At 46.5% G+C, this 16,301-nt stretch overlaps 1 protein-coding gene across 1 annotated transcript in view; it reads right to left on the reverse strand.

Moving 5' to 3' along the window:
- Positions 1-3,307: 3,307 nt before the first annotated feature.
- The window catches only part of LOC143774145 (phospholipid scramblase 2-like), a 123,071-nt gene continuing 110,077 nt past the window's right edge, over positions 3,308-16,301 (reverse strand). Inside the window, exon 8 of the mRNA XM_077261477.1 lies at positions 3,308-3,660. Coding sequence (XP_077117592.1) covers positions 3,601-3,660 — 60 coding nt within the window. The 3' untranslated portion in view covers positions 3,308-3,600. The remainder of the gene's footprint in view (positions 3,661-16,301) is intronic.

The raw sequence follows: 16,301 nt of genomic DNA on the forward strand, positions 1-16,301 counted from the left end.
CTGGCTGGAACATCCCACTGGACTCTCCCCAGTTCTCTCACAAGACTTTCCTGTATCCTTTGCACCTTACATTTTGCTGTAACCATGAGTCTTCTGTAAATTGCTTTTTATTGACTTCCCAGTCAATAAATGGTTCATTTTGTTTAGGTATTCGCTCTCCAGGGATACTGGGGCCATGAACATACGATTGTTTTGCTACATGACTTATGACTTTTGATAAGAATATTTTCATTGTGATTTAGTTTTTTGTATTTAATTTGTTTTGCATTGAATTCATTTGCCTTATTAGAATGTAGTCACGCGTATGACACATCCTTCTTCTTCCTTTCTGTATATCCCTCTAGTTTCTGATGAAGGTTTGAAACAGACCGAAAACATTCAAAACTAATGTATGCAAAATAAAGGACGACACTGAGTGCCAAGTCTAGGGAAGGGTTAATGTCAGTGTGGAGACACGGGGGTCAGCAAGTGGTCTCTGTCATGATAATGTAAGAATATCATTGGTCTGAGGGATTTTTTCAGAAGGTACATGGTTCCCGACACACTGCCTAGGAAGCTTTTCTTCTCGGTCTTGGCCTGCAGGCAACTCCCTCCCCCCTGAATACAGCTGTAACTTGAAACTCTAGTGTGGTACTCTGTCCCTCCCCCTCCCTTTGAATGCAGGAGTGTGTAGAAATTCTTTGTCTGAAAACCATGTGCTCTTTTGCTCATGTACAACTTTAATAGTAAGGCATAACTTGACCCCAATTAGTGACAGAGATATGGAAGTTATATATTTGGTATGTGCATCGGCCAGGCCATCCCACAGTGTGTTTTCTAGGTGCAGTGCCAAGTGGATACGGAGAAACGGATTGCTGCTTAACAGGGGCTCATAACTACGTCGTGGTTGGGCTCAAATTAACGCCTAGCTCATGCCCGGAAGAAGGGTAGTTCCGTGATCGCTATCCGAGGTTGCATCCTGGAGCTACAGGAGATATGAATGTTGCACAACTCTGAGAAAGTAGGAGTGCATTCTATACCTACGCCATTCAGTGATGTCATGACCAAGGGGTATAAGACCCTGAGAGCTCAGTTTTCACTAGCCCTTTGACCAGGAAGTTAATTAAGAGACGCTCTGTAATGCATGTTGATGTATCGCCCCTCCCCCGAGCCACATGGCCTGCCAGGAGCTAAAATAATATAAGGAACTGTAAGTGCGGCGCATCAGGGTCCTGGTCATCGCAGTGGTATTGCTTTCCTCTCGGGGAGAATGATGCTACGTTCGGAGGCAAGAAAGGATAATTGCATCCGGGTATCACAAACATGCAACACATTCACACTCCAGGCCACCAGGGGGAGCTTTTGCTCCTATTTATGAGGTCTCTCCCTATATATATATATATATATATCTGATAACTGGTAGTCTGTAGGGAAAGTTAGTTAGTTCCATACAGTAGTCTGAGGAGGACAGAAGGTCAACGGAAGCTGTGCATGCCCTCAGAGCTGCAGCTCCCAGAAAGAGACATTGAAATGGCAGAATTGTATTGCAGCGAGCGTGAAGGAAAGCAAAGCAAAGGAGAGGATACTAGAAGCGGACCAGCCCCGAACAGGCTGCCTCCTTCTGAGGCGCAGAATCCCGGTAGCCGGAACACCGAGGTAGTAAGGACCTCTACGCCTTATTTCAGTGACCGGCGGGACAGCTAATTGCAGGTTACCTGTCCGCCCCTACACCCAGGAGGCACGGTGACACCCACAGTGCCGGGTTATCTAAGAGAACCTATAAACAGGCTCAAGTCACCAGTCATACGGGTTTTGTCCTATCCTATACGGGGGACAGAGAGAACGAAATACCACATCTGTGAGACCCTTATGTGAAGCCATAGGCAGTAAGGGACTACACCACCGCAGCGCAAGGGAAGGCTACTGATTTCCACCTGGACAAGGGAACTCTGGACTTGCCTCCAACCTAACTGGACTGTACCTGCCCTGTGGTCTGGTGCCCTGGACTGTGGATGCTGAAGTCTTCAGTAAAAGGTAAAGAGACTGCAACCTTGTGTCCTCATTCTTCACCATCTACACACCGGGAAGCCCTGGGGACACACTTCACCTGTGGGAAGGTATACCATCTAGCTGCCATAACATCACCCCAGCGGACCCCTTAAAGCAGCGTCGGTCACCCTGATCGAATACCACAGGTGGCATCACGAACATAAACTTTATCCCTTTAAAGACCTTTCCCCTTTTACATGGGCGCCCAAAGCCACGGACCAGGTCAGACACCGTGACATCCTCATGTGAAACAGCAGGACCCGGTACCGAGTACCCCACGGCCCTGGTGGGCGACTCATAAGTGTTTTTTTTCTTCTGTTAATCCTTTATTTGTAATTGTCTGTACATGCGATACTTGTCTTCTTTTATAATACCTTTTTATACTTCTGTAAACACTGCCTACCTTTTTGGTAATAAAATATATAAAATTACTAGCTTTGTTTCTCCTTGCTCTATAACGTACGGTCACGTCCTCTGAGGTGAATTACGCTACTAATTTGGGTTGGCTCCGGACCCATTATTATGTAGGAAACGGGAGCTGGTGGCAGCGGATTTGCCCTGTGCGTTTGGGAGGCTTTGTAGAGACGGCGGCGTTGATAATTATTGTTCCCGCCTGAGTGGGAGTAGTTATATCACCCTAACTGCACTGTGCCCCTTAGCCAGTACAAAGTAAGGCAGCCTTTCTGGTGACTAATTATCCTAGATACAGTACCCTGACTGACCTGAGGGTAAGGGGGCACCAGAGAGCTGCAAGTTCCAAAACCGGAAGTGGGATATAGATAAATCCCCTTCAGAAGGAACCAGGGGCAACCAAACAACCCCAGTTCAAGATAAATTGGTGTGAGTTTTGGGGATGATAAAGGTATCCTCCTCGTGAACCATGACAGATTGGTGACATATGGTGGGATTCCTGACAGTCTCATCCACTGACGCATGGACCAGGACTCACCACACCTGGGTGCCAAGTCTAGGGAAGGGTTAATGTCAGTGTGGAGACACTACAGACCACCAGGGATGCTGATATTAACCCCTTCCCTGCTACAGACCACCAGGGATGCGGACATTAGCCTGTTCCCGACCCTAGACCACCAGCAGTAACCCGACAATCAGTGTAAATCACGACCCCGTCCCCCATGATCACTCACCTCCCCCCATGTGAGTCTCCCACACAGGAGGAACAATGGGACGAGATGTAACTAACCTGCAGGAGGCCGAGGCAGCAGCCATATAGAATCTGGTACTTGTAGTGCACACCATAAACTCACATTCAGGCGCCATGTCAGACAGCAGAGACCGCGTTTATTGAGATATAGGATACAGTGCACATGTAATAGAGCTCATTATAACTGCCAGGAACATAGGTTGTCAGACACTTCTCATCAAGCATTAGTCGTTTTGAACAGTTTTCTTATTAATGCCAGCGATTTGTGGCCACCACCCCATGAGTGCCCATGGTACATGGCCAGGGGTGGTGGGGTGTGATGCTCTGCGGTGAAGCCGCCACCAGATACATGTGGCTGAGGAGACTGCGATAATACTGAAATATGTAACAGGTGTTTAGTCATATGACATTTAGGAATTATGCCGCGCTTGTCTCTGCAGATTACTCCGGGACACTTTAATGAAATGATCCTGAAAACAAGGAAAAATATAATTAAAATAAAGAAAGTGCAAATATGAAAAAAAAGGAGGCTAAAGGGGAGAGGAGGGGAGGGTAGGAGATGAGGAAGAGGAGGAGAGAGGAGGGGAGAAGATGAGGAAGAGGAGGAGAGAGGAGGGGAGGAGAAAATTAAGAGAGGGAGAGGCAAAGAGAGGAGGAAGCGAAGGAGAGGAGAAAGAGAAGAAAGGAGGTGAGGAGATGAGGAAACTAGGTAGCGGAGGAAGAGAGGAGATTAAGAAGAAAGAGAGGAGGGGAGGAGATGAGGAAAAGGAGAGAGGAGGGAAGTATATGAGGAAGAGGAGGGGAGGAGATGAGGAAGAGAGGGAGAGGAGGAAGAGGAGAAAGGAGGGGAGGAGATGAGGAAAAGAGGGAGGAGAGGAGGAGATCAGGAAGAAAGAGGAGACGAGGAACAGAGGGATAGGAGAAGAGAGGGAGAGGAGAAGAGAAGGAAAAGAAGGACAGAAGAGAGGATGAAGAGGAGAGAGAAATAAGGGGAGAGAGAAGGAGAGGAGAAAAGATGAGCAAGAAGAGAGGAGGGGGAGGAGATTAGGAAGAAAGGGAGAGGAGGAGAGAGGAGGGGAGTAGATGAGGAAGAGGAGGAGATGAGGAAGAGAGAGGAGGAAAAAGAGGGAGATGATGAAGAGGAGGGGTGATGAGAAAAAGAGGGAGAGTATAAATAGGAGAGAAGAATAAGAGGAGAGAGAGGAGAGAGGAGTGGAGGATATGAGAAAGAGTGGGAAAGGAGGAAGAGGAGGGGAGGAGATCAAGAAGAAAGGGAGAATGGGAAAGATTAGGAAGAGGAGTGAGGAGGGGAGGAGATGAGGAAGAGAGGGAGAGGAGGAAGAGGAGAAAGGAGGGGAGGAGATGAGGAAAAGAGGGAGGAGAGGAGATCAGGAAGAAAGAGAGGAGGAGAGGAGATGAGGAAGAAAGGGATAGGAGAAGAGAAGGAAGAGAGGGACAGAAGAGGATGAAGAGGAGAGAGGAATAAGGGGAGAGAGAAGGAGAGGAGAAAAGATGAGCAAGAAGAGAGGAGGAGATTAGGAAGAAAGGGAGAGGAGGAGAGAGGAATGGAGTAGATGAGGAAGAGAGAGGAGGAAAAAGAGGGAGATGATGAAGAGGAGGGGAGGAGATGAGAAAGAGGGAGTGTATAAAGATGAGAGAGGAATAAGAGAAGCGAGAGGAGAGAGAAGAGAGGAAGAGGAGATCAGGAAGAGGAGGGGAGAGGATGAAAAAGAGATGAGGAGAGAGGAGGAGAGGATAAAGAGGAGAGAGGAAAAAGGAGAGAGGAATAAGAGGAGAGACAAAGGGAGGAGATGAGGGAATGAGAGGAGAGGAGAAAGAGGATAGAGAGGAGAGGAGGAGATGAAGAAAAGATTAAGAGGAGAAGAGAAGAGGAGATGAGGAGAAAAAAGGAAGAGGAAAGATGATGGTAGAAGATGAGGAAGAGAGGGAGAGGACTGGAGATGAGGAAGAGTGGGAGAGGAGGAAGAGGAGAGAACAGTGGAGGATATGAGAAAGGAGGGGAGGAGATCAGGAAGAAAGGGAGAAGGGGAAAGATGGGGAAAGATTAGGAAGAGGAGAGAGAAGGGGAGGAGATAAGGAAGAGAGGGAGATGAGGAGAGAGAGGAGGACGGAGAGGAAGAGCGATATATGAGTAGAGAAGAGGAGAGAGAGATGGGAGGAACAGATGGATAGGAGGAACAGAGGGACAGGGAGAGAGACAAAAGAGGAGAGGGATAGGAGGAGAGAGGAGAAAGAGAGGGAGAGAGGAGTAAGAGCGGGATATGAGGAAGAAGACAGAAAGAGAGACAGGAGGAGAGAGAGAGGGAGAGAGGAGGAGGGAGAACAAAAAAGAGGAGAGAGAGAGAGGAGACTAAAACAAAAGGGGAGAAAGGCGAGAGGGAGACAGAGGGTAGAGAAAGCAGAGGAGCGCAAGAAAGAGGAGTACAGAGAGGAGAGAAAGAGGAGAGGGAAGAGCAAAAGAGGAGGAGAGAGAAGAGACAGTAAGAGGGGGAAGAGAGGAAGATGAGGAGAAAGTGGAGAGAGGAGGAGAAAAAGAAGAGGAGGAAAAGTAAAAAAGTAAAGAGAAGAAAGAAGAGTAGGTAAAAGATGGGAGAATGAAGAGAAGGAAGAGGAGGAGGAAGAAGAGTAGGGAGTAGATATAACGTGAAATAGGAAAAAGAAGGAAGCTGAGGAGAGAGTAATGATAACAAAGAATGAGAGAGTGAGAGGAGGAGGAGGAGTGACAAATAAGAAGAGGAGAAAGAGGAAAGAAGGAATAGGAGGAGGAGAAAGAGGAAGAAGAAGAATAGGGAAAGGGAGGAAGAAGAGAGAAGAGGAGAAAGAGGAAAATGAAGGAAGGGGAGGAGTAAAAAGAGGATAAAGAGAAGTAAAAGGAGCACAGTCAGTGCAGCACACAACGTATGTCCAGCACCCTTTAGCAGCTACCGTTTGGTCTTTTAGGCCCAGCCTCATTAATATCCTGGGATAGCTCTCTGCAGGCATTGGATTTTTGTTAAAAATCACATTTGTGAAAAATAAATTCACACAAATCACATAAATAAAAAGCCTCTAATTCCCCGTAAAATGTGTAGAGCGCTGCGAGTTCCCCTGGGATTCAATTGAACACACTTTGATGTATGTAATGGATGTATGTAATGCAATCACAGCCTTTTTAATGTCCAAATGACTTCCTCCTATGTGGCGAGGGGAACACAGATGGTAACCAGAAGTAACCCACAGATGGTAACCAGAGGTAACCCACAGACATTTCAGTCTACCTACACTGTGTAAAATGCTAAACAATTATCCCTTTTGGGTGGTGTGGGCACATTCACTGCTGTGGTTTATAGACAGGTAGTACAAACTGAAGCAGACGAGGCATTTTCACAATTAGGCGTACTGTACTGTTTTTAATGTGAAGACGTAATGATGACCTCTCATCAAGAAGTGAAAAAAGATATTGTTATTTTATGGTCCGCAACTGGTTCACTAACCGCACAATCATTAGGCAATTACAAAGGCTTTTTATAAAATCATCCAAAAATAATCCCCTTATTTCTGGAGACAAAACTGTTCCTATGTTTTGAATGTGAAGACTTTCTGTCTGGTTTTCACCAAGCCTTTTAAAAAAATTAGCTCTATTTTCAGAATGGTTTCTAGGGGGTCCAAAAACCAAGTTCATTTCCCAGCATCAGAAGTGCTGTCTAGCACTATAGCCCACGGGGCAGCCAGGAGACGAGTGGGCGTGCAGTGACGGCAGCAGAAGTAGCACCATAGAGATCTAAGACGGCGCAGGCAGAGAAGCTGGGCAGTTTACGGCCAGCAATGACCGCTCCGGCAGCAGCAGAACTTCAGTCTAGATGACATGATGGACAGTGAGTAGATGACCAGTAGAGTGTGGTCCATTGGCACAGGAGGCGGCAGAATGGTGCAGATGTCAGTCAATGGGTAGGCTGGCCGGCAGGCAGATGATATGACTGAATTAATCATTGACATCAGCCATCAGTACATGAAAGTGGTGTGGTCTGGCTCCGTAAGAATGGCTCTTTAAGTATGAAGCAGAAATATGCCAGAAAAATAACCCCCTGCTATAGATGCTTCAATGTCATTATTACTATCAATCTGACAATCAATCTGCTTCATCCTCGGGGATGTTTCCTGGCTGCAAAATCATCGCCCATATTTTCTGACCCCCTTTCACCCTGTACTTGTCTGTCATTACTGGTATGGTTTTTTTCCGGGAAGAAATGAGGAATCCAGCTCAATGAGATAGTGAAAAAACTCTTTTCTTTATTCACTTGAAACGTGTTCAGTGGAGGATAAAAACATCAGCACTGACCACATTTTTCAAGTGAATAAAGAAAAGCGTTTTTCCACTATCTCGTTGAGCTGGATTCCTCATTTCTTCCCTGACTTCTCCACGCCTTGACACAGCGGTTCCGTGCTCCGAGTTTCCAAGGATATCGATCATGGTGAGCTGGACTTTGTTCGGTTATGTTTTTTTTTCCCCTGCATGTTTTCCCACCTTAATTCCTTAATGCTAACACACACTTGGCTTTATCTGTGCATTTGGATCTGACTATCTCTTGTTTGCATTTTCTCTTCTGCCTTCTAATTCATCCCCTCCTGTGTCTGTGATCGGTCTCCTTGCTGCTCCTCCCTCCTGATCACACCTGGCCTATTTCATGTGCACTTAGCTTGTTATAAATTCAGAGTCCCTGGTCTGTCTGACCGTGGTCTGGCTCCATAAGTATGGCTCTTTAAGTATGCAGCAGAAATATGCCAGAAAAAAGGCCAGAAGTGAACAGAAGGTACGACTAAACGCTGTTATTAAATGTACTAAATATCTTTTTTCTTTACCCCACTCTTACTCTCATCATGCTGACCTATGCCCTAACAGTTTTGGCTCCATTACTCCTCACTCTCCTTCGCTATCCGCAAACTCCAGCACCCTCTAACCAAATAATAATCTCTCCTTCTTCCTTCTTGCCTCCCCACCTGACTTTCTCCACAGACCTCCTCAACATCACGTCTGTTCTACTAAAACATAAAACAAGCCGCCCACTCTCCTTCTCCCACCTGCTCTCCCTCTCTCTGCTTCTCCTCACTGCTGGCGATCTCCCAATCCTGGAACTTCACAGCTCATACCTCCCATTATTTCCCCCTCCTATCACTCCTAACCCAATATAAACACCCGAAATCTCGCCTACTTCAAACCCGTGTCCTAAACGCCCATCTCCCTCTCTCTGGAGCACTCTGGAATGCCCGCTCCGTCTGCAAGAAACTCCATGTGATCCACGACCTCTTTACCTCTTGTAACTTTTCCTTCCTAGGCTGACACGCTTCGACACAGCCTCCCCTACTACGCTATGTTACGGTGGTCTCCACTTCACCCACACTCCTCGCCCTGGCAACAGACATGGTGGAGGAGTGGGCCATCTCCTTTCTTCCAACTGTACCTTTAACCCAATCCCACCTCTTCACTCCCTTATCCTCCCCTCTTTTGAAGTCCACTCTGTCCGCATCTACTCTCCCTGCAATCTCCAATTAGCTGTCATATACCGACCTCCAGACCTGACCACTGCCTTTATTGAGCAATTCTCCACCTGGCTTCTTCATTTTCTCTCTGCTAACATTCCCCATCATTATGGGTGACTTCAACATCCCCACTGACACCCACCAGTCAGCAGCCTACAAACTCCTTTCACTCAATCTTTTGGACTTACTCAGTGGTCCTCTTCAACTACCCACACAGACGGACACACTTTAGACCTGGTCTTCACCCATTTCTGCTCCCTATCCAACTTCACAACCTCCCCTCACCCTCTATCTGCCCACCATCGACTCACTTTCTCATCCCTGTTCTCCTCACCTGTCACCCATGTTCACCAACTTGCACACCTCTGCAGAAACCTCGCACATCTAGACCCTCGCACACTCTCTGACTCTATTCAGCCACTGTCCTCCATAGCTTCACTCCAAACCACAGACACTGCCACTAGTTTCTACAATGCCACTCTTGCATCAGCTATTGCCACGGTCGCCCCTCTTCATGGCAGAGTGTGACAAATCCAATCAATTGATAACTGGCACAATAACATCACTAAAAAGCTTCGGCAAGTATCCAGAATTGCAGAACGGCGTTGGAAAAAAACGCATTCGCAAGATGATGTGACTGCACTCAAACAGTCAACACTCGCATTCAAATCAGCTCTCACCTCTGCTAAACAGGCCTACTTTACATCCCTTGTAGCTTTCTAATCCCACAACGCCAAACAGTTGTTCAACACTTTTAACTTCCTCCTCCGCCCACCACTGCCCCCTCCAACTTCCCTCATCTCTGCCGAGGACTTTGCCACGCACTTCAAAAATAAGATAGACCAAACAAGGCAAGTCTTTATTGTCCGACCACCACAACCTCTTTTTATATCAGACCAATGCCATAACACCATAACATCCCTCTCCAAAATCACTGAAGGAGATCTTACTCCTCTCCTCTCCAAATCACACCTCACCACTTGTGCACTTGACCCCATCCCATCCCACCTCCTCCCCAACCTCACCACCACACTTATCCCATCCCTAACCCATCTCTTCAACCTATCACTAACTTCTGGTATCTTCCCTTCTGCTTTCAAACATGCCACAATCACCTCATCCTCAAAAAGCCATCCCTTGACCTGAACGCTATGTCCAGCTATCGCCTCATATCTTTGCTCCCATTTGCTTCCAAACTCCTTGAACAGTATGTCCATGCTGAACTTTCCTCTCACTTTGCATCTAACTCTCTCTTCGACAACCTACAATCTGGCTTCCGTCCCCACCATTCCACTGAGACTGCCCTGACCAAAATTACTAACGGCTTACTTACAGCCAAAGCTAACTGACAATTCTCCATCCTCCTCCTTCTAGTCCTGTCCTTTGCCTTCCACACAGTTGACCACTGCCTCCTACTACAGATCCTCTCTTCCTTTGGTGTCAAAGACCTTGCCCTATCCTGGATCTCCTCATACCTTAGCACCCACACATTTAGCGTTTCCTATTCCCACACTACCTCCTTGTCTCACCTCTCTGTTGGTGTCCCTCAAGGCTCTGTCCTAGGACTTGTAGAGAAGAAAATATATACCAGCTCACCCGTCAATGCATTAGCTGAGCTTCGGGAGCACGGACCCGCTGTGTCCAAGCGTATGTAATCTGAAAGAAAATAGATGTACAGCTCCACCGAATCCGTGAAGATAAAATTTCTTTATTCACAAAACTTGTAACATAGAGAATACAAACTTCAGCACAAAACCAAGTGGGTGTGAATCTCGATGCGTTTCTGGAGACTAAGCTCCTTTAATCAGGATTCGGTGGAGGTGGACATCTCTTTTCTGTCCTAGGACCCCTTCTGTTTCTATACCCTTGGCCTGGGAAAACTAAAAGTCATATGGCTTCCAGTACCATCTATACGCTGATGACTGTTATGATCCGGTGACCCTGGAGCCGCATGAGACTATCTCTGGAGTAGGTGGAACCTGTACTGACCGCAATCCTAATTCTGACACCACAACTAGAAGTAGCCGTGGGATGTACCTAACACGTCCTAGACACCTCGACACAGCCGGAGAACTAAATACCCCTATAGATGGAAATGGGAAATCCTATCTTGCCTCAGAGCAGAGCCCCCAAATATTGACAGTGAATTTAAGAGGAAATACGTACACAGGCAGAAAAGACAGAGTTTAGCAAAAGAGGCCCTTCTAGCTAGATAGAAAGGATAGGACAGAGTTCTAAGCAGTCAGTATTAAAACACTAGAAAAATCCACAGCAGAATATACTATACACTACATCTAACTAAAGACATAGGATGTATATCTGCATCTCCAGAGAAACCAGCATGACTGAAAAAATCCAAACAAGTCAAAAGCTGGACAAAAACACATTAGATTGCACTGCACATAAAAGCACACTGCATGCGTGCTACAGAGAGCAAAACAGGGCACTTATCTTTAGCTGAAATGACAGCAGGGCAAATGGAGCCAGACAGAGATGCAATCCCTCCAAGATACAATGGACAACTGGCAGGGATTGATGGATCCTACAAACCTAAATACCTAATAGAGCTGCAATAAGCAGAAACACCTGCCCAGCTTATAATCCAGAGACCACTGCACTACCACTAACAACCACCGGAGAGAGCCCAAGAGCAGAATTCACAACAGTACCCCCCCCCCTTGAAGAGGGGTCACCGAACCCTCACCAGAGCCCCCAGGCTGATCAGGACGAGCCAGATGAAAGGCCCGAACCAAATCAGCAGCATGGACATCAGAGGCAAAAACCCAAGAATTATCCTCCTGGCCGTAACCCTTCCATTTGACAAGGTACTGAAGTTCCGTCTCGAAAAACGAGAATCCAAAATCTTCTCAACCACATACTCCAACTCCCCATCAACCAACACAGGAGCCGGAGGATCAACAGAGGGAAGAACGGGCACCACATATTTCCGCAATAAAGATCTATGGAAAACATTATGGATAGCAAAAGATGCCGGAAGGGCCAAACGAAAAGACACCGGATTGATAATCTCAGAAATCCTATAAGGACCAATAAACCGAAGCTTAAACTTAGGGGAAGAAACCTTCATAGGAACATGACGTGAAGACAACCAGACCAAATCCCCAACCCGAAGCCGGGAACCAACACACCGACGACGATTAGCAAAACGTTGCGCCTCCTCCTGAGACAACACCAAATTGTCCACCACATGAGCCCAAATTTGCTGCAACCTGTCCACCACAGAATCCACACCAGGACAATCAGAAGGCTCAACCTGCCCTGAAGAAAAACGAGGATGAAAACCAAAATTACAACAAAAAGGCGAAACCAAGGTAGCCGAACTAGCCCGATTATTAAGGGCAAATTCGGCCAATGGCAAGAAAGCCACCCAATCATCCTGATCAGCAGACACGAAGCATCTCAAATAAGTTTCCAAAGTCTGATTGGTTCGCTCAGTTTGGCCATTTGTCTGAGGATGAAATGCAGAAGAAAAAGACAAATCAATGCCTAGCCTAGCACAAAAGGCTCGCCAAAACCTAGAAACAAACTGGGAACCTCTGTCGGACACAATATTCTCCGGAATACCATGCAAACGAACCACATGATGAAAAAACAACGGAACCAACTCTGAAGAGGAAGGCAACTTAGGCAAAGGCACCAAATGAACCATCTTAGAAAACCGGTCACAAACCACCCAGATAACCGACATCCTCTGGGAAACAGGAAGGTCCGAAATAAAATCCATAGAAATATGCGTCCAAGGCCTCTCAGGGACCGGCAAAGGCAAAAGCAACCCAATAGCACGGGAACAACAAGGCTTAGCCCGCGCACAAGTCCCACAGGACTGCACAAAAGAACGCACATCCCGCAACAAAGAAGGCCACCAAAAAGACCTACCAACCAAATCTCTGGTACCAAAAATACCAGGATGACCAGCCAACACCGAACAATGAACCTCCGAAATCACCCTACTAGTCCATTTATGAGGAACGAACAGTTTCCCCACTGGACAGCGGTCAGGTTTGTCAGCCTGAAATTCCTGAAGAACTCGTCGCAGATCAGGGGAGATGGCAGAAAGGACCACCCCTTCCTTTAGAATGCCGACTGGTTCCAGGACCTGCGGAGAATCAGGCAAAAAGCTCCTAGAGAGGGCATCAGCCTTAATGTTATTAGAACCCGGAAGATATGAGACCACGAAATCAAAACGGGAGAAAAACAAAGACCATCGAGCCTGTCTAGGATTCAGCCGCTTGGCAGACTCGAGGTAAATCAAATTTTTATGATCGGTCAAGACCACAATACGATGCTTGGCTCCCTCAAGCCAATGTCGCCATTCCTGAGGAAGCGACGGGATTTACACGCGAAACGCGCGTTGGGGTTTGCGACCCAGGATCTACACAGGACGCCTGCACACATATGGGTAAACTTATTTAACTATGTCTGTTTGCACAGTATTTATGACTAGATTATGATGTGTGGGGAACTTATACTCGGTTTAATCACCGCTTGCCACTGATAGCAGGTCCCATGTGTATGATAGTATTTACTGGTATGCACATGACTGGGAAGTAATACGTATTGGTTTCACCTGTGTCCTGTTTTATCCTGGATCGCTCTTCTGATGTATTCAGGATTTAGTTGCTAATTGTTACAGATTAATTATTTATTATCTCATGGTACATTTTTATGTATGTGATTCTTTGAAATAAAATTTAACTTTTTGTGAACCTACATTGGCTAGTTTTGACTCTTGGTTCTCCTTTATATTACTAAATACCTAATAGAGCTGCAATAAGCAGAAACACCTGCCCAGCTTATAATCCAGAGACCACTGCACTACCACTAACAACCACCGGAGAGAGCCCAAGAGCAGAATTCACAACACATGACACTCAGATCTACCTCTCTGTCCTAGTGTCATCTCTCTGCACTCCAGAATCTCAGAGAGTCTATCAGCCATATCCTCCTTCTCCTCTCGCTTCCTCAAACTCAATGTGGACAAATCTGAACTAATTATCTTTCCTCCATCTCGCACATCTTCCCTACCTGATCTATCTATCACAATAAATGAATTCACACTTTCCCCCATCCCGGAAATCCGCTGCCTCGGAGTAACCCTGGACTCTGCCCTGCCCTTCAAACCGCACATCCAAGCTCTCGCCACCTCCTGTCGCCTCCAGCTCAAAAATATTTCCAGAATCCGTCCTTTCCTCAACCCACAATCTACCAAAATGCTCATGCATGCCCTAATCATCTCCCACCTCGACTACTGCAACATCCTCCTCTGCGGCCTATCCTCTAACACTTTCACACCCCTCCATACCGTCCTTAACTCTGCTGCCCAACTAATTAATCTCTCTCCTCTCTACACTCCTGCTTCCCCTCTTTGCAAATTCTCTCACTGGCTCCCAATTTCCCAGCGTATCCAGTTTAAACTACTAACACTGACCTACAAAGCCATCCATAACCTTTCTCCTCCGTATATTTCCGTATATTTCCGAACTAATCTCTCAATATCTTCCCTCACGTAATCTCCGGTCCTCCCAAGACCTCCTTCTCTCCACCACATTTATTCATGCCTCACCCAATCGCCTCCAAGACTTCTCCCGAATATCCCCCATCCTCTGGAATTCAGTGCCCCAACATGTCTGATTATCCACCACATTTGGATCCTTCAAACAGAACCTGAAAACCCCCCTCTTCAAGAAAGCTTACAACCTGTAATGACCACACGGCCACCTCAACACCATCGGAGCTACTGCAACCCCCGACCTACTGTCTCCTCCCCCATCATCCTGTAGACTGTAAGCCCGCAAGGCTGGGTACTGTTCCCTCTGTACCGGTCTGCCATAGTTAGTTTACTGTCAGTGATATTTGTATTTTGATGTAACCTGTTATGACCTGGTGGTTAGGAGCACCCGAAGTGACCTGATGGTTAAAACAGAAAACCTGGGACAAGCTCTGAGGAAGTGGTAACTCTACTGACCGCAATCCCTAATCCTATCATACACACTAGAAATAGCCGTGGAGCGTACCTAACTCTCCCTAGACGCCTCTTCACAGCCTAAGAGCTAACTACCCATAAAGATAGAAATAGCAGCCTACCTTGCCTCAGAGAAATTCCCCAAAGTAAAGGTAGCCCCCCCACAAATATTAACTGTGAGTTAAGAGGGAAGTGACAAACACAGGAATGAAACAGATTTTAGCAAAGGAGGCCGAATCTTCTCTAGAAAGACAGAGGATAGGAAAGGGAACTATGCGGTCAGTATAAAAAACTACAAAAACCACGCAGAGTGTGCAAAAAGACCTCCACACCGACTCACGGTGTGGAGGTGCAGCTCTGCACCCCCAGAGCTTCCAGCTAGCAAGGAAATATCATAATAGCAGGCTGGACTGAAACATAGCATGTACTGAAAAATATATTCAAAAACCAATGAACAGCAAATGACTAGCAAGGACTTAGCTTCTGCTGGAGTAGTCAGGTCATCTGAGAATTCCAAGAGAGATCTGAACCAGTACTGAGACATTGACAGCTGGCATGGACTAACGACCTGGGCAGAGTTAAATAGGGAAGCCAGCAGCAGCAATAAACGAGGGCAGCTGAGAAAGCCAACCTCAAAGATCAGCAGTTCCACTCAAAGCCACCAGAGGGTGTCCAAGGACAGAACTCACCAAAGTACCATTCACGACCACAGGAGGGAGCCCGAGAACGGAATTCACAACAGTAACCCCTTCTCATGTGCAGCACCATGGAATCAATGGTGCTATATAAATAAATAATAATAATAAAGTCTCCTCTGATTCATACCCGAATCAATCATTTTGACAAATGTAAGGTTTTCCATGCTTGTGGCAGATAACCTGGTCTTCTTGGGTGAGACGGATCCTCTGGCCATGCTGAACACCCTCTGTGACATGACACTGGGGGCTCAACTCGACAGTACTCCTATAACAAACTGGACCAGTTCTTGCCACTGGTGCAAATTACTGACTCAGAAATCTCTGGGATCGGGGGTTCAGGGTATTTGCCTTTGTAAGGACACAGTCTAGGTACAGCTGACACTGGAGGTTCAAGCAGTGCGTCTGTGTTTGCTGAATTTGCCGGAATGTCGCAATGGAAAAAAAAAAAATCTTGACCATCATGTCTAATATACTGTGGATGCTGCTTCCTCGGCAATTTGTTGTCGCCCTAACACTGGCAAGGGCGGAAACGCTGTATCTGTGGATCACAGAGGGGTTAGCCATGCAGATGGCACACAACTGCCCAGCGACGTCATTGCAGGCCAATTAACAGAGCTTTATTACTCATTTTTCGCCATTTTTAGTGACTCTTACTACTCTCTCCTCTCTATTATACATGTTTCTTGGATACATTGATGATCTCTACTGTCTAATACTCCTGGACGGTTCCCCCGATGTTCTGCTTCTTTTCTCTCTATCATTGTGCCAACACTGCAGTTTTACTTCATCATTTCTTATATTTCACTCTGTGCATTTTATGGGTCTTATACATTTGTCTCCATTTTTACATAACTTTTTTCCTTCATGTTTATTTTGTATCTTGTCTCCTTAA

Source organism: Ranitomeya variabilis, chromosome 5, assembly GCF_051348905.1.
Source record: "Ranitomeya variabilis isolate aRanVar5 chromosome 5, aRanVar5.hap1, whole genome shotgun sequence".
NCBI classification, from domain to species: Eukaryota; Metazoa; Chordata; class Amphibia; order Anura; family Dendrobatidae; genus Ranitomeya; species Ranitomeya variabilis.